The following is a 21807-nucleotide window of genomic DNA, read 5'->3' on the forward strand; positions in this document are numbered from 1 at the left end:
AATATAATACTATAAAGGACTATTACTTTCTCAACACCATACTATATTGGTGAAAATGAGTTTATTTATAGCTAGGCTAGGCGCAATTCTGTCATACTATTATTTTTCATAACCTAGGTCCATGGCCAACCTCCATACCAAGTTCCAGGGCATTAAGCATATTCTAGATATCTGATAGGCTTTTTTTAAATTATTATTAAGGTCACCATGACCTATTCATGGTATTGACCTCAAAATCAATCGGGGTCACCTGCTTGTCATGACCAACCTTATTACCAAGTCTGATGACCTTAGTAGAAGTGTTTTCTTTAGTTATCGATCCAAAAAGGTTTGATCTACCAGCTGAGGGCAAGACACATGTGCAAGGCGAAAGTTTCAACCAAAAACAATATTTCAGTCTTTCAGGGCCTTTAAAGACTAGGATATTTTACATCCAATTTAAGCTGAAATAAAGAATTAATAAAAACTGCAAAAGCTTGATCTGCAGTGTGCTTCAGGCAATAACTGTCAATATTAATAGTAACCAGCAAGCGATACTGTTTCTTATTGTACCAAATTATATTTGAAATTAACTATCGTCAATGGCTCGGTGAAATGACAAAATATCCGATACTTGAACTGTGTCAAATTTTCAACTAATATTGAATTGATCCAACAGTTCAGAACCAGAATCTTGACATCCATGCAGTACTCCCAAGTCATGTACAACAGACAATTAAGTGTATTAGCAGTTATTTATGCAACTATACAGTTGAATTGGCATTCAAGCATATACAGTCAACTAGAAAAACACTAATATTTCATTGTCTTCAATTTTGTTAAAGAGATTCATATAAGGTCAACATACAAAAATAAATAAAGTAAAACAAGCTTAAATGTTTCTTTCATTACATTAATGGCGATTTATGAGAACGAATGTGTTTAACTTCAAACCTTTCACAAATGAATTTGTAGAAAATAGCCGAAAATGTAAACCAGCTGAAAGCAGCAGTTTAAAATAAACTTGCAATATTGCAACAAAATACTAAGTAAGTTTTTAAACATTTGTGCAAAAACTAAACACAGCTACTTTAATAGGTCATATATTTCCTTTGGCCCAAAATTATCTTGTTTGAAATGACTGCATGGTGTTATGACCTCATTGTTTATTTTACTTCTGCACTCTGATTGGAAAAGCATGATGTCAGTTAACCAATGGGAAATGCTTAATGACTTTCATTCAAAATATTTAAAACAGACAGATAAAATGTAAATATGTAAGAATTGATACATATTTTTTGAGCACTTAGGTGCAATCTTGCTCAATCCCCCTGCAGCGGGCTTCAAGAAGCACTAGCACACTTCATTGATTTGAAACTGCATGAACACACAAAAAATAGGACATGACCTCACATAATCATAGAATATCGCGGTGCTTACAAAGATAACAAACATGAAATGTTATAAGTAACAGAATGTCAAGAAATAGCACTCAATCTGCATGCAAGAATTATTCACGGTGTGCATGAAAATTAACTTTAAAAAATAACAATATTTCAATACCTATTAAAATTGATTTCATGTTAAATATGTCATAATGATAACTTGTAACAACGTCATCCATGTAACAATGTTATTCCTAAATCAAAAGCCTCCATTAAGAAATTTGAAGAAAAACATTTGTGCTTCAAATGAATTGAACCAATATATTGTCAATAAAAAACTCATTTTACCCAAATAAAATTAAAATTGCGCCAAAGATGCTGTCAGAGTTGAGACATAAATAAAGGCCTTGTATTAATACTATCATTAATATATGTTTTGTTCTTCTTTTAAGCACATATATGTGTTTTGTTAACCAGAAAACAAATTTGAAACAGTTCATTGTTGGCAATCATGATTTTGTTCAACTGTCATGGGTAGTCTCTACATCTCATTCATTTTCCACCACAGTAAAATCTGTGTTAATAACATTTACAGTGATTTCTTCATGTTGGTTGTTTTTGCTAGTGAAAACTTTATTAGTGAGGCTTTCTTCTTCTGTAGGTACAGTAACACCGATACTAACACTCTCCATATGTTCGACTTCCTTCTCAGAACCATGTTCTGTTATAACATTGGATTTTGAAATGTCTTTGTCAGTGTTAAATTGCTCTTGTTCGGTTTGGTTTGCAATGTCAGTAGCTGCATAAAAGTAACCTGATGTCACCGCAATCTCTTTATTGACATATTGACCAGGTTCTGTTGAAAAGCAAATGTTTACATTGTCACCCAAACAGGTATCAGCTGTTTTCACTTCACAATCAGTGCAAGGTACAGTTAACATATCACTGTTTGCACTATGTGCCACATTAGCTTCAGATGTAAATTGTGGTTGTTGCAGGCTTTTTGTAAATTGCTGGCTATTGTTACAGGCTGGTGCGTGGTTGCTGTTTGCACGAGATACTGAATTGATGCTACATGAAGGTGCCTGGTTGCTATTACTAACAGATGCAAATGCTTGATTTCCTTTTTCAGTCATTGCAGGCAACTGGTTGGGAGCACCTGCAGACGATTGCTCGTCACTACAAGAAGTTGCAGTTCTAAGATTTTTGCTAGTCGTAGTAGTATATGGCTGATTGTCTCTAACTGCAGGAGGCTGAACCGCAGGTGGATTGTCTATATCATGCAGGGTCTGACAGTGTTCCACAAGCTGTGTGGGGTTGGAAAAAAGGTCGCCACACCTTCCACACACATATGGGTATTCCTAAAACAGACACAATTCAAATGTACATGTAAATTTAAACATCAGGGATTCTGGAATAATCCTAAAATCAGGATTAAGAGTTTTTATTTTCATATTGCAACGATGTAAGATTGTATTTTGGTTGGACATTTGCAAATTGTACCTTGAAATGAATATAAATGACTTTGTAATCAATTTGAAAAGGAGTCAAAACCTCTTTTCTTTGCTTTGGGCATGCATCCCACAAACTCCAGCGGATCCTAAGATCAGTGCTATCTTCCAGTCCCATGATTTCAGTGATTACAACAGTAGAACTATATATGTACAATGCAGTTACATTTGAGAAAAATAATCAAGGATCAAGTCAATTCAACAAACCTTTTAAGAGGAACACTTAAATTGTATTTAAAGTTTAAATCAAGCTGACTCTTCTTTACCATTAGTTTGATAAATAGAATTGTATTAACAGTATTGAGGATAGCTGAATTGTTTCTTTTTTGTTTTCATAGTTTGAAAATTAAGAATTATGCTTTTTGAATTTGATTGTTCACCCATTACCTTGCCATGTGACCAGAGATGGTTTTTAAGAGCCTCCTCATTGGTAAAACCTGCATCACAAATCTTACAGATGAAGGTCTGGACCACAGAGTGGGTCAGTAGATGGCCCTGAAAAAGGGTTGAGACCACTATCATTATCAGGTAGATGCATAATTAACTAAATGTAAATACATGGCAATTAATGTAAACAATTGTGGAAAGAATGTTTGATAAAAATAACATCAGTGAGTCATAATCAAAATCTGCAGTTTATGTAAAAAATGTTAAATATAAATATATATAAATATAGGGAAGACATATTATGTATTGTATGTCAGTTTATCTGTTCTCACTCCAAAGTGATACAATCCCACAGTTCAACAGACTAAAATAATATATATATCTTTTGTTTCATACCTATTTTAAATATTAATAAAGTTTTCCTTACAAACAAAAAACCACATTTATATTTCACCAACAAACATCCTATTTCATTGTGCAGTATTGTGGATGATATGAAATCAGGAAACACCATTTGTAATACTGAAATTCTGTCCAGGTGTCCATAATTTATCTTCAAATCAGAATTATTAATGCAATATTTAGACAGATATGCAACAAGAGGCCACGAGGGCCTATGCTCTACTGGCATGACTTTAAGTATTTTTTAATTCAAAGCTAGTACAGTTGAACTTTGTTAATCCGAAATCGGAAGAACCCAAAAAATAATTTCGAAAAAGTGATATTTCGGATTAAGAATTTCAGAAAATGACAGTGTTTGCGAATTATAGATGACTTGAAATATTAAGTTGTGAAGATTGCAATGCGGGTAACACATTACCAATATGATACATTTGGTTTGATTGATCTTTCGTATGTTTGTTGAATTATTGTTAAATAAATGACATTTAATTTGTTAGTATACTTATTTATTAAAACAACAGTAAAAATTTAAAACAAAATGACAGCACATGTATGCATTCCGAACATAGCACAGTTTATAAAAAGCCTTTCTCCGGATTGTTTGGTAGCGGGTCTGGTGAGCAAGCAAGTGCTAATTATGCTCCATGGTCAACTCAAGACGGCGCCCAAGTGCATTATCAGAATGGTGTGAAAAACTATGAGACAATGGAGTTTGAAATAAGGATTGATAAATAGGTGTGAAATGCCAAAAAGGGACCGTAATCTTTACTTCGAATTAGCGATTTTTTCAGAAAAGCGATTTCGGATTGTAGATTAGAAATATAGAAGGAATAAAATCAGGACCGAAAAATAATTTTGAAATAGCGATAATTTCGGATAAACATTGTTTGGAATAGCGGTGTTCAACTGTACATACTATAGGCAATATACTGAACCCCATTTAAAGGGAAACAATTAGACAGTGAACCATCTTTCACAAAGAGCAAAGGGAGAGAATCAGTACAATAATACACAGCTTTCTGTACAATTTGTCGCCCTTAAGAGCATTTTAAGGGCCAGGTTGTCTCTTTTAACTGTAATTTTCACCACAAAGGCACTGATTTTAATTATTTTAAATCACTAAAATGGACACAGATATTACCCAATTACCTTAAGCAAAACTTCATCTATGAATGTAATGCCACATATTTTGCAGCGATGTTCAGAATGGCCTTTTACTGCTGTGATCTTTTCATAATTTTTTTTCTCCAATGATCTTCCTTCATCCAAATATTTTGTGAGTTGTGTTCCTTGTTCCTCTTGGAAAGTGCTACCCTCCACTAAAGGAGGTGTTTCCATGACAACGTTTGGAAGGTTGTACGGAGAAATCTTACTGTCTGTACTGAAATACTCCTGTGGGATATTTTCTACCACAACTTTCTGCTTCAACTGCATCTCTTTCTCTACCTCACCCAGCAATGCCTTCACAGTTTCCATAAATGTTCCTTCACTAGTGGTGTCAAGCTTATGTAAATGGTCCTTAAGTTTTTCCCATGTTCCGTTTTCAAGAATACCATTCATTTCCAGGTTTGTAAAATGAAACTTTGACCTCCAGTGTTTACAAAGATGACCTTTTGACCTGTACGCAATGTCACATTGTACACATAAATAGGGTCGCGGATTAGTGACGTCAAGGTCACTTTCATCTGCTTTATCCATACTAGAGTGGACATTCTTTACATGTGTCTCATATGAGGCATGCGATCTGAACTTTAAACTGCACTTCTCACATTTAATTCTACTGCTTTGTAATAGGTGAACATTACCATGCAATATGAGCTGATGACTTTCAGGAAATGTTGCACTACAGATAGAGCATGAAAACTTCCCCAACTTCTCAGGTATAGAAACTGGAACTGAACATTTTCCTACAAGATGACATTCATTCCATGTCTCACTTGGAGCGACAACGATTTGAACAGAACCACTTTCATCTAGATTAGACTGCTCTCTGGAAAACACAGCAGGATCAATGTCTACAATTTCAGCCTGTACTGTCCTGTGCTGTGTTTCTCCACTTCCTAAATCCATTACCACAGAATCTTTCTCAGATTCTAGAACTATTTCTTGTGTCCAAGTTGTTCCAGACTGCTCTGAGACAGTGTCATGTGACTTCTTCGAAATATCTTTACTCAGTTCAACAGGAACTACTTTTTCACTTGTAATTACTCTTGTAGTCATATTTACTGAACAGCTTGAGTTATCTAGGGAAATTTCTTCAACTTGACCGTTTCCTTCACCTTGATCAATGTCTTCCTTAAGAGTTAACATAGAAGTTTCTGCATTCTGATCACCCCGGAACGGATGCTGGAAATGGAAGGGTACAAAACCAGCTTCACTCTGTACGTTGCTCTTTGTCCTACAACTGCTAGAGTCAATCTCTTGGTGGGTCATGTGCTTCAGGATTTGGCCAATGATAGGTCCATTTTCAGGGACAGGATTTGTGATCTCAAGGCCGGATGCCAGACTCAGGAATGTTGGGATTAACCTATCTGGACTGGGCCTGTAATGTAATGAAAACTATAGAAATTCTTACTATTCATACAATTAAACTACACATGTGCATGTTGCTCATCATAATCAAGGCATATATTGGCATACATATTTTGTGTGTAGAGACAGAGTTATCTAGAAATTGAGAAAAAAAAACCTAAATCTTGACAAGCCTTCCCTTACTTGACGTATCAACCATGCATACATTTATCCTGTTTCGTAAGTTTCAATTCAGAACAAACATTAGAGAAAAGAAGAACACCATGAAGGAAACAGCAACAACTGTCTGTTGATTTTTGGTGGAATCATTATTGAAGCCAGAGTTATGGGCCTTGAGTGCAATATTATATCTGGCAATATTTGTACCAAGTTTAATTATCTTAAAGCATATGTTTTTAAGATCTGCAGGCTTTCAAGTGGGCACTTCTTTTCCTATTTTTCCTGCTTTTCCCTACTTTTTTGTAAGGCTCCTACTTTTCCCTACTTTTTCTTCAAAAAGCCCTTCTATCCCTACTTTTTTGTAAAAATAGTTTGAGAAATTATAGAAAAGTTTTAACCAAATGCATTAATTGGAATAATCTATATCTTGATTTTAATAAGAAGCCATTTCTAGTATTTTTGAAAGATAAATTAGATGCAGTAGATCTCCGGTGCTGTAAGAGGATTTCTATGATCAGAAGGAGTGGTGCATGTTGACAAGTCAGAGACACCCATTTAGGTTCATCTCCTCATCCTGTGCCCAAATCCCTCTTTAAGCACAGGTTTCTAATAAAAAATAACTACATCAACATCACAATTAATGAATATGCTTAGATGTCATTTCTTTGCTTCCCAGAAGGTAAGTAAAGAGCCCTCTTATCCCTACTTTTTGCTCTTAATATCCCTATTTTTCCCTACTTTTTCAAAAATATCCTCCTACTTTTATCCCTACTTTTTTTGTTATTGGTCACTTGAAAGCCTGGATATGCGTTACAGCCACAGTTAAAAAATTTGAATGCAGACCCCAAGGCTAAATCAATGTTACAAATAACCAATATGACAAAAAATGAAGCCGATATTATTATTTGATGATGCAATTTTGAAAACCTAGTGACTCAGTTTTTTTAATCCTGAACACCCATATTTATACTTATCAGAGATATCATTCATACAGAAAACCTGATCAAATTTCATGAAGATAAAAATTTTTTTTATTCCATTTGTGTGAGGAAAATTTTCCATTTGTTTAAGGAAAATTTAACATTTTATAAATACATCAACTTTTCCTAAAAGATGAGTCTGTGAGACCTAGTTTTTGACCCCAGATAGTACACTCTATCATCTAAGATTTTATGCAAACACATATTTTTAAAAAGGTTATTAAAATTAAAATTTAACTCTAGAACAGGGAATAAAGTTTCCAAACATTTTACCTTATGACTCAGTTTTTTGCCAAAGATGACTTATATTCACGATAGCACAAAATACAATGCAGACAAATTTTCAGAACAAGTTTTATAAAGATTTGATAAAAAATCTTGTAATTTGTGACAGGGGAAAATGATTTCCTATGATTTGACCAAATGACCTAGTATTTTTACCTGAGGTGACCCATATTCATAAATGTTCAAGACAACATGTAGACAAGTAAAGTAAAAACTATTGACTTTGTGGAAACAAATGAATTTATGACATGGGTTAATTCTTTCCTAAAATTTGACCTAGTTTTTGACCTATGAAGTGACCCATATTATAAATGTTCAGGGCAGCATGTAGACAAGAATTCAGACAAAGATTTATAACAATTGAATGTAAATTATTGACTTAATGACATGGAATAAAACTTAAACGCAGAATTGTTAACGCCTGCCCGCCCAAACCCCATCCACCAAGTTTTTGCCAATCTATAATGTGTACTATTTCGCTAAAAATAGTATTTCTTCAAAATCTGGATAATTGCAGAAACTTGAGACATAGTTTTTACCTGGTACTTGAATTAACTGGTGTACTTTTATAAGCTGCCGAAGTAATATTTTGCACTTCCTGAAAAAAAGTGTATGACATTTACAACAAATCATTTCACATTTGGAGAGGTAAAATAATTGGCAACATAATATGGTAAATCCATTACAGTTTACTGACTTACATCCTTCATATTCCATGGAAATCTGTGCATCCGCAGACAAATCACATCTCAGAGGTTCAATAACCACTTTACATTTCACTTATTTCGAAGATAATAATGAAAGTGTTTTCATTGGAATGTAAAAATAACTTGCAAATGGACTGAATGGAATCACTGAGGTGTGTCTAAAGACGAGGATTAGAATGATATATTGCACAGCCCCTGAACATGTAAATACAAGTAAGGAGATCTAGGCTCTAAAAGATGCACTCTTACTCCCAAATAAGATTTACCACAATTAATACAATTGTTTTAATATATCAAAAAGGATGAATAAATGTCGAGAACAATGGTTCTTATGAAGGATACCGTGTTAAATTTGAAAGAAATGTGAATAAAACACAGTATTTCTACATTTTGAAACGATAATTGATCACAGTAAATCTTTAAGCATTTTACCAAATAATTTAATATATTTGCGTTTTCAGCTATAAAATACACGGATACAGTCTTGTTATCGGTAATTAATATTTTCCATAAATGCATTATTTAGTAAGTAAAATTTATGTTTGTTATACATGTGTATTTATTGATTTTGAATAAGAGTGTCACTTTAATCAAAACAGATCTCAAATCGATCATTTAGTCAAGTAAAAAGAGATGTTTGTCAAACTTAACCCCAGCAATCAATATTTCAGTTAAGTAACAATGGAGGATTGAATAAAGGTTTTTAAAGAAACATTGCAGGAGTTCCAACAACGGATAATTGTCAATCCTGAGAAATGGCCAGAGGTGTCTTCCAGTTCAAGAGATTCATGCTAAAACCAAGGAAAAGTGGCATAGACCCTGTTTGAACTAGTTTCCAAAGTCATTTATACTCATTTTAAGGTATTTCCTACTGGTTTTGATGCAAAAGTGTGAGCAATAAATCAATCTTCACAACTGTACAATAGTCTAAAGTGTAAAAGTCTCAATCCAGATTTCAGGATTAATCTTTATCTTAAGAATCCTTTGCATTGATTATTAATGGTTGCAAAAGGTCAATATACAAACTGACTTTTGAACTATTTGAACTTGTTAAGACTGTTGCCTTTGGCCTCAACCATTCATCTAATTACCTAAAAGCAATAGGAGTCATCAACTGTTCATGGGGTTACCAACCAGTTACAGTTTTTTTATTCTAAATCAAACTGTGCTTGACAAAGTGGACCTTGACTATAAAAAAACATTAATGCCACCTAAAACTAGAGGCGCTGCAATGCGACGAAACCAGGTTTTTGTTATGGGCAATCAGAAATTATAGCCAATTAATTTGTTGTATGAGCAAGTTCAATCTGCAGTTTCATATAAGCTATATCCACACTAAGATTCATCACTATCCATCAATTCTAACTAAGTTGTTGGGCAGAAAAACATTTTTCTATTTTTAGGAACAGTGACCTTGACCACACCTCCCAAGCTAGCTCTTTACATAAGCTACCTTCGCTCTAAGTTTCATCAATATCTATCAATGCTAACTAAAGTTATTGGGCAGAAACCATTTTTCTATTTTTAGCAACAGTGACCTTGACCTCCCCCCACTCAAAAGAAATTCCAAGCTTATTCTTCACATAAGCTACCAGTACCTACACACAAAATTTCGTCAATATCTATCAATCCTAACTAAAGTTATTGGGCAGAAACCATTTTTCTATTTTTAGTAACAGTGACCTTGACCTTAGCTCCACCCCCCCCCCCCCTCAAAAGCAATCCCAAGCTAGCTCTGTACATAAGCTACCTACACACCAAGTTTTATCAATATCTATCAATGCTATCAAAAGTTATTTGGCAAAAGACATTTTTCTGTTTCAAGTAACAGTGACATTGACCGTAGCCCCTCCCCACTCAAAAGCAATCCCAAGCTAGCTTTTCACATGCTACCTACACACCAAGTTTCATCAATATCTGTCAATCCTAACTAAAGTTATTGGGTGGAAACCATTTTTCTATTTTTAGTAATAGTGACCTTGACCTTTGCCCCTCCCCACTCAAAAGCAATTCCAAGCTAGCTCTTCACATAAGCTACCTACACACCAAGTTTCATCAATATCTGTCAATGCTAACTAAAGTTATTGGGCAGAAACCATTTTTCTATTTCAAGTAACAAGCGACCCTGACCTTAGCCCCACCCACCTCAAAAGCAATCCCAAGCTAGCTCTTCACATAAGCTACCTACACACCAAGTTTCATCAATATCTGTCAATGCTAACTAAAGTTATCGGGCAGAAACCATTTTTCTATTTTTAGTAACAGTGACCTTGACCATTTTTCTATTTTAAGTAATAGTGACCTTGACCATAGCCCCTCCCCACTCAAAAGCAATCCCAAGCTAGCTCTTCACATAAGCAACTTACACACCAAGTTTCATCAATATCTATCAATGCTAACTAAAGTTATTGGGCAGAAACCATTTTTCTATTTTTAGCAACAGTGACCTTGACCCCCCCCACTCAAAAGAAATTTCAAGCTTATTCTTCACATAAGCTACCAGTACCTACACACAAAATTTCGTCAATATCTATCAATCCTAACTAAAGTTATTGGGCAGAAACCATTTTTCTATTTTTAGTAACAGTGACCTTGACCTTAGCTCCACCCCCCCCCCCCTCAAAAGCAATCCCAAGCTAGCTCTGTACATAAGCTACCTACACACCAAGTTTTATCAATATCTATCAATGCTAACTAAAGTTATTGGGCGGACACCATTTTTATTTTTTTAGTAACAGTGACCTTGACCTTAGCCCCACCCCCCTCAAAAGCAATCCCAAGCTAGCTCTTAACATAAGCTACCCACACACCAAGTTTAATCAATATCTATCAATGCTATCAAAAGTTATTTGGCAAAAAACATTTTTCTGTTTCAAGTAACAGTGACATTGACCGTAGCCCCTCCCCACTCAAAAGCAATCCCAAGCTAGCTTTTCACATGCTACCTACACACCAAGTTTCATCAATATCTGTCAATCCTAACTAAAGTTATTGGGTGGAAACCATTTTTCTATTTTTAGTAATAGTGACCTTGACCTTTGCCCCTCCCCACTCAAAAGCAATTCCAAGCTAGCTCTTCACATAAGCTACCTACACACCAAGTTTCATCAATATCTGTCAATGCTAACTAAAGTTATTGGGCAGAAACCATTTTTCTATTTCAAGTAACAAGCGACCCTGACCTTAGCCCCACCCACCTCAAAAGCAATCCCAAGCTAGCTCTTCACATAAGCTACCTACACACCAAGTTTCATCAATATCTGTCAATGCTAACTAAAGTTATCGGGCAGAAACCATTTTTCTATTTTTAGTAACAGTGACCTTGACCATTTTTCTATTTTAAGTAATAGTGACCTTGACCATAGCCCCTCCCCACTCAAAAGCAATCCCAAGCTAGCTCTTCACATAAGCAACTTACACACCAAGTTTCGTCAATATCTATCAATGCATACTAAAGTTATTGGGCAGAAACCATTTTTCTATTTTTAGTAACAGTGACCTTGACCTTAGCCCCACCCCCCTCAAAAGCAATCCCAAGCTAGCTCTTCCCATAAGCTACCTACACACCAAGTTTCATCAATATCTATCAATGCTAACTTAAGTTATTGAACAGAAACCAATGTTTGACGCCCCGCCCGCCCAACGACAACCTCATTCTATTAACCCAGTTTTCGTTGAAAACCTGGTTAAAAATGGTCAAGAGCAACCTACCACTGAAGTTTTAAGGTCCTAGGTCAACGCTTCTAAGTTAATGTTTGGATAATGAAAACTGTTGAATTTTGACCACAAAAGCTGAAGGGGATATATTGGTCATGGACAAACAACCTCTGAAGTTTTATGGTCCTTAGAGTTGACAGTGACCTTTGACCTACTTACTGACTCCCAAAACAATAGGAGTCATTTATTTGTCAAGGGCAGACTACAACTTAAGTTTTATAGTCACTGTTCTTCAGCTATTGTGTGGACAAGACATGGTCTACTGACTGACCTACCGACCAGCATTTGCGAACCTATATGCACCTTTTTAAAGAGGGTATATAAAGAGCTGCTATCACCAGAGTGATTTTAGACTCACAAGGATGCTGATTGTATGTTACATATTTTTTTTATCCAACAAAAATCTTTCCATGGAAATTCTAGAAATGCTGTTAAACCAACAAGTACACATACACAACTCAGAACAGAAGCAAAAATGTCGCAGATTTTCATATTTCAAATTGAATGACACATTTTCCAAACTGAAGTACATACCTCCAAAACATTGCCCCCTTTAGTTTCTGTCTGGTTAGCTGTACCACCTGAAATAAGGAACATATATTCCCAAGGATTGTCTTCCCAAATACACTCATTCTCAATGCGCCCAACTCCTTCCCCACATAGTACTATCTCTAAATGTTGAACTTCCAAGCATTTTAAAAAAAATCCCAAAAGCATATATATCTATAATCATGGAATAAAATATGCTTCAAATAGTCTTTTATAAGCAATAGGCCACAGGTCTATAGACTGAAGTACCAGAAATTGAAATCAGGTATTGTCAGATCTACTTTTTTTGACATGGCATGTTTAATTAATGAGCCAGGGTTACAAAATGGAACGTATGGTGTTATTGCAACGTTAATGTGAATTTGAAAGCAAGCCGAAGGATCTTGGTGGACGAACTGAGGGGAATAGGTGATTTTAGATAATTAAGCAGAAAATGTTAACTACAAGACTTTGCCTTACTTAACCTACAACAAATAGTCAAAACATTCTCAGACTTAACTTTACACTTGCAATAAAACTTGCGAGATGAAAGCAATGTTCATATATCCTAGAAATATAGGTTGATCAGTTACTGTAATGAAACTAGCCAACTGAATTAAAAAATCAATTTACCTACAGTTTGAAGCCCCTCAAAATAGTTTTTGATTCGATTATCATTGCCTGTGAACAGAACTGTAAAAGTTAATCAGGCTTGTTGTGCCTACACTACAGCCTTTCAATCTTTTTTAGCACTTTCATTGTACATGTAGTAATGTGTAATATAACAAAAAACTTGCATCCGAGGATTTTAAAATCAATTAGTAAAGAATGGGATGTTTTCCAACCTGTGACTTGCGCAGTGTGATCGGACAGTGTAAGCAGGCCCCAGATTACATCACTGTTCTTTGCTGCATCTGTATAACAAACAATCTTTGCTATAAAAAAGTACTCTGCTACACAACAACCAATAAGAGAAGAATAATGAAATCATGAGTCTACATTGGAAATTCCATTTTTTTCTATTGATGTATGTAGTAATCATATTCTATTTCAATCATTTCGAATCATTGTTCAATTGTCTACCCAAGAAGTTAATTTTTTATTTTGTATTTCAAATTGGCAGCCAACTGTAAAAAGACTTTATGCAGTATTACCCCAGCGTGCCTGTATTAGTCTCGTTAGAGTCACTTGGCCTGCAGCGTGCCTGTATTAGTCTCTTTAGAGTCACTTGGCCTGCAGCGTGCCTGTATTAGTCTCGTTAGAGTCACTTGGCCTGCAGCGTGCCTGTATTAGTCTCGTTAGAGTCACTTGGCCTGCAGCGTGCCTGTATTAGTCTCGTTAGAGTCACTTGGCCTGCAGCGTGCCTGTATTAGTCTCATTAGAGACACTTGGACTGCAGCGTGCCTGTATTAGTCTCATTAGAGACACTTGGCCTGCAGCGTGCCTGTATTAGTCTCATTAGAGACACTTGGCCTGCAGCGTGCCTGTATTAGTTCTCATTTAAGGCATGCTGCAGCTGTTAAATAGTTGGGATAAATTTAAAAGCAAGCCAATCAGTGATGTGTTAATGGATGTCATTGAATTTGATTTAATCATCAATGTTTGAAGGCAATTAAACCAGCATTGGGTTTGTGCAGAATTAACAAATTATATTTTTCTGCAAGTCAAGCTGACTGGTTTGTGCAGATTTAAAGAATTATACTTTTCTTTAAACACCAACCGACTGGTTTAAAAAAAATGTGGTAAATCAAAAAGAGGTTCAAGTCTTTGTAAAATGGCAATGATTGGATATAAGACAGTGGGATGTTTTATATAAAGGAGTCAGTTATCTAGATGCCAAATCAGGAAGTCCAAAACATGAAGTCTCTGACCACCAAACACTTCTTTTCTTTGCTGAATGGCTTCATTGACGAATAAAGTAAGAACAATTCATAACAAAAGGGAGTGGACACTCCTCCCCTCCATAGAAACTCCTGATTAAAATCCACAAAAACATTTTGTTTAAATATTTAAATGACATCAAAATCACGTCATTTCATACTCACCATCTTCTCCTTGATCCAGATTTCCATAGATTGTCATCAAACTGAAAATGAATCAATGCATATATTCAAATATTACATAGTTTTTGTCTTTATTTAATAACAAGAGCTACCACAGTAAGTGACCAATGGCCCCTAAATACCATCCAGTTCAATAGACTATGCAATTACAAGTATGTCTATATTCAGATAGCCATCATAAACTGTAAGCATGTGATGCATGTTGCACGCGAATTGTCATCTTTATTTACCTAACTAATGTGCCAAGTAATTGTTTATTCCAGTTTCAAGTTTGATGCTAACTGGTGAAATGGGTTATGATAGTTAATAGGTTTTGCCATGTCCACAGAAGGTCAAGCACCAGTCCAGTATTTAGGGACACTCTCAAAGATTTAACATTGGCAACAATTTTATAAACCTTATTGAAAATAAGTCGTATCACTTTTATGAACTTACACAGATTGAGAAATACTCATGTGAGCAGAATTTTGTGAAACCCAGCTTTTATAATGCTATTTATTAACAACTCTTTTGGCTTAACAGACTGAGCATCTTCTATCACAAGTAATAATTAACAAGAGAGCTCTTATTTAAATTGTGGATGATGTCAGTGTTTCAAGCATTTTGTTCAAACACACATTTTTTTCGATGTTTGACCATATAAAATGTGTAGAAGTCCATTTACTTCCTTGGCAAAGATTTTTGAGATCCGTAAATGGATGTGTATTCGTATGGCAAATACCTTGAATCAGTGGGGTGCTGGGTAACAGACGCAGAGAACAACGTGCTGGACCCTGTGAATGATGACATTGTGCTAGCCCCAGGATAAACTGTCATAGTGCTGGGCCCAGAATAATCCGCCATCGAGCTAGGCCCAAGATTAGGCAGGGTCCCAGGAGCAGAGCTGATGGATGGGTTCCCTGTAGACATTATTGGTTCCCCTTCTGCACCACTGGGCGGGAATCCTGAAGTACTGCCATCCTTGTGTGAGCTGAAGATGGAATTTGCTGTTACTTAAAATTCATGTAAATCCAAGCACACTCAAACACAAGCACAAAATGAAAAGTGTGTCATCTAACTTTTTAGTTAACAGTTATTACAATCATTATTTGCATTATTGTCATGATTATGATAATTATTTTCAGAATCATTATTTCAAAAAAACTAAGACTATAAGCCAAGTATTTTACTTCTGAAACCACAGAATTAATGAGAACTAACTGCTGCACTTAAGAAAAGAAAAAAGATAAAATTTACTATCATAGGCACCAACCTGTCCACATCCATGACATCTCCACTGTCTTCATGTCCGTCCTCCCCAATTCCTCCATCTTCACTCCCAATCTGGGAGTTATCCCCCCTGTCATCCATTTCACCATCATCACCATCATCACTCCCGCCATCATCCAAATCCTCAACATCATCTTCAACAACTTCAATTCCATCCTCTTCCAGGTCGAGAGATTTCTGTTGACTAGTGTTGTCCACTATTTTTGCTTGTTTTGAGAGTGAACACTGTGCCTTCAAGGCACCTTCATCAATGTGAGTGTCATCCACTTCCATGGGTATAGGATAGATACCAAGTTCCATGCATTTCTTTACATGAGATTTTGACTTCATATGCTTAGTTAGGTTTCCCTTTGTCTTAAATGAGAAGTTACATTGCTTACATTTATAGGGTCTCAGATTCGTATGGCTTCGAATATGCTTCTTTAACATGCTTGGTTTCTTACATCGAATTCCACAAGTTTCGCAGACATATCTTCCCCTACCTCGACCGCGAACATACACATAAGCTTCAGCGCTCTTAAACCCACCTTGAAGCAGTTTTCCCTTTTCAGGCTTTTTCAGAATCTCCTCAGGAATTATCATCTGTTTATCAAGTTCCACTTCTCCCTGTTTGTGTTTCCAATAACTACTGTGCGTGATCAAACTTTTTCTAGGATCATCCCCACAATTTGTAAGCCAAACTGGATTTGTAGTGTAGCGAGAATTGTATAAAGACAGCAAGGTCTTAGTTGCTAGTCCTAACGGATTAGGGTTTTGTGGAGCAACTCGCCAGTCTGAGTACATTGAGACTTTCTTGCTTGCTTTAACATAGCTGGGTTGCAGTCTATCCTTGGTACAGAAGCTTAGGTGAGTCATGCTTCGCATTGATGGGTAAGTGTGTCCAACCAGTGAATATTGATGCAGAAAAGGTGTTTTCTTCAATGTGGAACCAGAATCTGGCATTTGAACTTTAGGACTCTTTGACTGGATTTGCAGATTACTTTCACCATTCACATCTGATTGTTCAACTTTAACTTCATCTTCATCAACAGATTGATGTTTTTCAGCGTCAGTTTTTGCAATGAGTTTCAGACTCTTTGCGTCAAATATGAAGATTTTCTTAACTTTATCTATCTCCATCAAATCAGGCCTTGGTGTAAGAGTAGCTGATGGCAGAAACTGTAGAGGGGTTCCCATCCCTGCAAAAGCTTTCATCTTAAAATTTTGTTGATAAATTGGTCTAATAGCATATTGTGCAAGTGGTGAATCTTCAGCTTTCATTAATGGTATCTTCACATCTATCAGTTTCCAGTCATCTTTTGGCCTTGTATGCATAATAACTTCTTTACTGACAGGTTCCTCTCTTTCCTCTTCTTCCTCATGCATGTCTTTAGAAATATCTGGCACTGATTCAGATCTTTTGAACACAGGACGCCGTATTCTGATTCCGCCTGCTACTGAATCATCAAAAGACCTTACTAATCTTGCATGCTTTTGGGGAATAGGACTTTTGTACAAGTTTTCATTATCAAATCTAGACTTCAGACCAATTTTGTTCGATATTTGATTCTTCTTTCCAGCATCAAAACTCATTGATCGGTTCAGCATAAACTTTAACCTTCGCTTGAGTATCTGACCTTTTAATTTTGACTGCCAAGAATCTTTTTCTTTCATTGGCGATTTTTGAATTGGAACATCAACAGTTTTTGCTTTCATTGTCTTTAATCTTACACACTTACTTACGGACGAAGTGGATGCCTTTACATTCCAATCTGATAAAGACTGTACTTTTGCTGCCTCACTTACTTCCATCTTGGTTTCTTCAGTTTTTACAGGGGCTGATTGAGTAAAGAGTCTTGCCACCAAGTCTTTATTGATATCCTCATTTTGCCCCATGGCTGATGAAATTATGAACTCACTCTCTCTTCTCTTCTTACAATAACACATCATATGCAGTTCAAGAGTAGCAGGTTTCTTGAATGAAACATTACAATAAGGACACTTCATTAAGCTACTTTCCTCTTCCTGACTGGTTGAAGATTTTCCTTGCAGAACATACACACAAACTGGTGGATGGGTAGAACCAGTCTGATTGGAAGCAATGGCCTCCATTTGTTGACCTTCAATTTGAGACTGTGGCAATGATTTTATGACTTGTGCGAAAGAAACAGTTGGAGTACCAGGGGCTAGTTTTCTGGACTCAGCTCTGATTGGTGCTAGTCCAATTGGTGAGTCAAGTCTTAGAGGCACACTTGGAGATTTCATAGCTGGTGTCTCGAACCTAAAAGCCACAGTCGGAGTCTTCTTTGGCTCCACTAAGGTAGCTGAAAGTGGAGACGGAGAAGCAAGGAAAGGAACAGTAGCAAAAGAAACTGAGTCTTGCCTTTGAAGAATTTTTGGGCGTATAGATCTTTGCCCTAATACTGTTGCTGAGGACATTGTTGATGAAACAACACTAGTTTGTGTTTTAGCAACTAGACCAGGTGTAGACGTTTTAAGAACTTGTGTTGCTGATGCAAGATGTGGTGATTTCGATACCACCACCTGGCTGGCAGATATTTTGGGGGGCTGCTGAGGGGGGAATTTAATTTGTATCTTGATTTCTTTCATGTCTTCTTTCCCTACGGGACTGTCAAGTTTCTGCTTACTGACTGTGTCAGACACAATTTTAGACAGAATCTTCATAGGGTCAGTCGACTGAGGAACTCTAGGGTCATGCATTGTGTGAGACGACACATTTTGGATCAGTTTGGATTTAGATGAGCTCTGACTTGTTGATTTAGATTTATGTTCAACCAATCTGTTCCCTTCGTCTTCAAACTGAACCGGACTGATTGCTTGAAAGTTTTCACCCATTACTTGTGTTTGGGTTTGAACAGGAGTCTGCATAAATCCCACACTAGAGCTTCTTGACAGCTGTGGTGTTTGTGGTGACTGCATTATTACCGTGGGTTGTTGAATTATGGCTTGAGCTTGCACAGTTTGGGGTTCCTGCATGACAAAAACTGGCATTGTTGATCCAGGTAGTAACACTTGAGCCATGGGGATTGAAGGTGTAGAGACCTGTACAGGCATTTGTAAAACATACTGAGGTTGAACCACCCCAGGACTGGACTGTACCATTATTTGCTGTAATTGATTGGGCTGAACAGCAATTTCCTGAACTTGGCTTGGGTGAACAGCTAAATGTTGGAAGTGACTAGCCTGAATAGGAATTTGTTGAACAACACTAGGTGACTGTTGAACAAAGCTGAAACTCGCCTGAGGAATGCTAACCATTTGATGTGGAGTACTCTGCTGAACAACTTTGAAACTTCTCTCACCACTTAAACTTGGAGTTAATGGACCCGGGGTAGCTTGAAGACTAGACAGACTCTTTGATCTCATCTGCAGATTTTTCAAGGCCATTTTGCCGACCTGTCCAGGCACATGTGAACCAGATGGAGTGGCTGGTGTTATTGGAGTTTTAATGGACATACCTGAAGAAGGCATAGGGGACATTATAACTGAAGTTACACTTGGACTCGCTATTGCCGAAACTGTGTGGGTTCTATTTAGATGAGAGGCAAGAATGGGGTTCTTGGTGCGTGGAAGAAATGTGGTAGTCAATGGTAACTCCAGACAGGAACGTAATTTCAGGCCAAGAGCTCCTTTACCAGAGGTGGCAGTAACATTTCCGACAGATTGTAGTGAGTTGTAACTTGACAATGTCGCTGATTTACCAGCAGTTGAACCTATACTGGTATCAGTTAAATAAATAATGTTACTCATCTTATTTGGAGTAGACAACATACATTCATCAATTCTCTGTACATTTTTTGTGGCCAATGGTCCTTCCATCACAGTCATTTGTTCTTGACTGGGGGCTTTCCCTACAATGACACTTTTTGACCTATTGTTGCTTTGGTTTGTTTGAGTAATTCTCCCACTTGTTACACTGAAAGATCCTTGTGAAGCATAAGAACATACTGGCCCAGATGGAGGCAGTAATAGAGAAATTGATGTCTCCATGTCCATCTTCATTTCACTGTCTTGCCTTGACAAGTTTCTCTTCAAACATTTAGCCCTTGGTGGTTCAACTTTCGGGGTATCAATTATTGCCTCATTTGCTGAGATTATCTGCTGTATCCTTTCTTTCAACACTGAGGACAAGGCCGTTTTGGCTACTGATGTCGTAGGAGCAGCAGCTAGTATATCTGTCAGTGACTTTTCCGCTTGTCTTTGCTCTGTCATAGAAACGCCAGAATCCTCAGTTTCTACTAACTGCATAACAACCTGCACTCTCTTATCCGGCAGAGTTCTTACAGATGTTGACAACTGCACACCATCTTTCTGACACTTTGAATATTTTTCGCTCAAAGCTTCTAGATCTCTCAATGCTTTTGTAGCAGTAACAGGATCACTGTCAGGATCTGGTAAATTCACAATCTCAATTTTATTCAAGAAAACATTATCTGATTTTTCAGCACTCAAGTCTTCATGACTAGTTAAAAATTCCTCCGGTGCTTGCACTGCAATAGGAACATGTATGGTCTGCTGGAGAGAAGGATTCACTGGAGTACTGGCCATCACAACGGACCCCATATTTCCTACAAAACCTGTCTGATACCCTGCTAGATCAAAGGTCTGTAAAGCTCCTATAGGTGGCTGTGGTGTCACATGCTCAACTAAAACTGGAAGCTGCTTCGAACTACTGGACATGATTGGTAAACTATACTGTCTCTGAATCTTCAATCCGCTTTTCTTTTCTTGCACAGACTTAAGCCTTTCCAATTTAGCTCTCTGTTTCTCATTCTGTACCTCACAAGGCCTTTCACCTTTGTCTTTTTCTAAATATTTAAGCACTTCTTGAATTACATGTCTCTGAACCGGCTCTTTTTGACAACCCCTCTTACTAAGATCATATTCAGGAAAGAGGTCAGGGTTATTGACGCCCCTATGTGCAAGAATGTCACCACTTGTCTCACCTTCCGCCTTGCCTTCAGAAGACACCAACCCAGCAGAGTTTTCCTGCTGCAGTTTATGTTTCTTCAGCTCCAAGTTTCTCTTCAACACATGTGCTCTGGATTTACAATGTTTGTACAAATTACTCTTTGTCTTAAATGAAAATCCACAGACAAGACAAGGATAAGGTCGCTCGCCAGTGTGTGCGCGGATGTGTTTTTCCAACACACTAGGTTTGGAGCATGTCCGCTGGCAATACGGACAGATGTGCTTTCCAGGTCGCGTCAGATTCATCCAGCCCTTAGACTTAGTGTCTATACCTGCCTTGTTCAAAATCCTTTCGATGTTTGCATACTGACGAGAGTTGGAATGTTTCTCATGCTCAGCACAGGCATCCTAGAATAAAAAAATAAGGTTTTACTTTATTTACTTCATGCTTTTCGGTGGTCTATTGAAAACATAATGGTAAACAAATTAACTGTTTGAAACAGTGATCTTATCGAAACAAAATTTTAATGCATCTCTCATTTAAGCCTGTATCACTGTAATAAAATGAAAATAAATGCAAACAGTGCAAAGACGAACAATCAATATCATCATTTCTGGCATGATGTCATATTTATATTATTTGACGCGATTGACGCGATTTTTAAAATAAATATTTATTTACTATTATTTTTGATGCATATAAAGCAAAATAATCATGACAAAATTGAGATGGAAGGTTTGAAGCTTACATTAAGTCTCATTTCTTATTATGACATTTGACACACAAAGTTTAATTTAAGTTGTGGGTTCCCCCTGGGTTCTAAAAAGTTGTCGCCACTTTTTGGGGGGGTTAAGGGGACCATAAAAAACAACAGATCTATGATACACAAAATTGGACAACCAAAGTGAATGGTACATATGACTATTTTTTGTGGATAAGAGAATGAGTGAATAAATGTATGCAAGACAAACACCACAGAAATTTATCACTT

The 21807-nt window shown here is 36.7% G+C and overlaps 1 protein-coding gene across 1 annotated transcript in view; it reads right to left on the reverse strand.

Annotated features, from left to right (window-relative positions):
• Window positions 1-720: 720 nt before the first annotated feature.
• Window positions 721-21807, reverse strand: part of LOC128204063 (uncharacterized) — a 45448-nt gene continuing 24361 nt past the window's right edge. Inside the window, exons 7-15 of the mRNA XM_052905400.1 lie at window positions 15888-21223; window positions 15357-15605; window positions 14618-14658; window positions 13418-13486; window positions 12579-12625; window positions 8160-8218; window positions 4814-6206; window positions 3263-3370; window positions 721-2725 (exon numbers count right to left, since the gene is read on the reverse strand). Of these exons, the coding sequence (XP_052761360.1) occupies window positions 1913-2725; window positions 3263-3370; window positions 4814-6206; window positions 8160-8218; window positions 12579-12625; window positions 13418-13486; window positions 14618-14658; window positions 15357-15605; window positions 15888-21223 (8115 nt within the window). The 3' untranslated portion in view covers window positions 721-1912. The remainder of the gene's footprint in view (window positions 2726-3262; window positions 3371-4813; window positions 6207-8159; window positions 8219-12578; window positions 12626-13417; window positions 13487-14617; window positions 14659-15356; window positions 15606-15887; window positions 21224-21807) is intronic.

This window comes from Mya arenaria, chromosome 10, assembly GCF_026914265.1.
Source record: "Mya arenaria isolate MELC-2E11 chromosome 10, ASM2691426v1".
NCBI lineage: Eukaryota > Metazoa > Mollusca > Bivalvia > Myida > Myidae > Mya > Mya arenaria.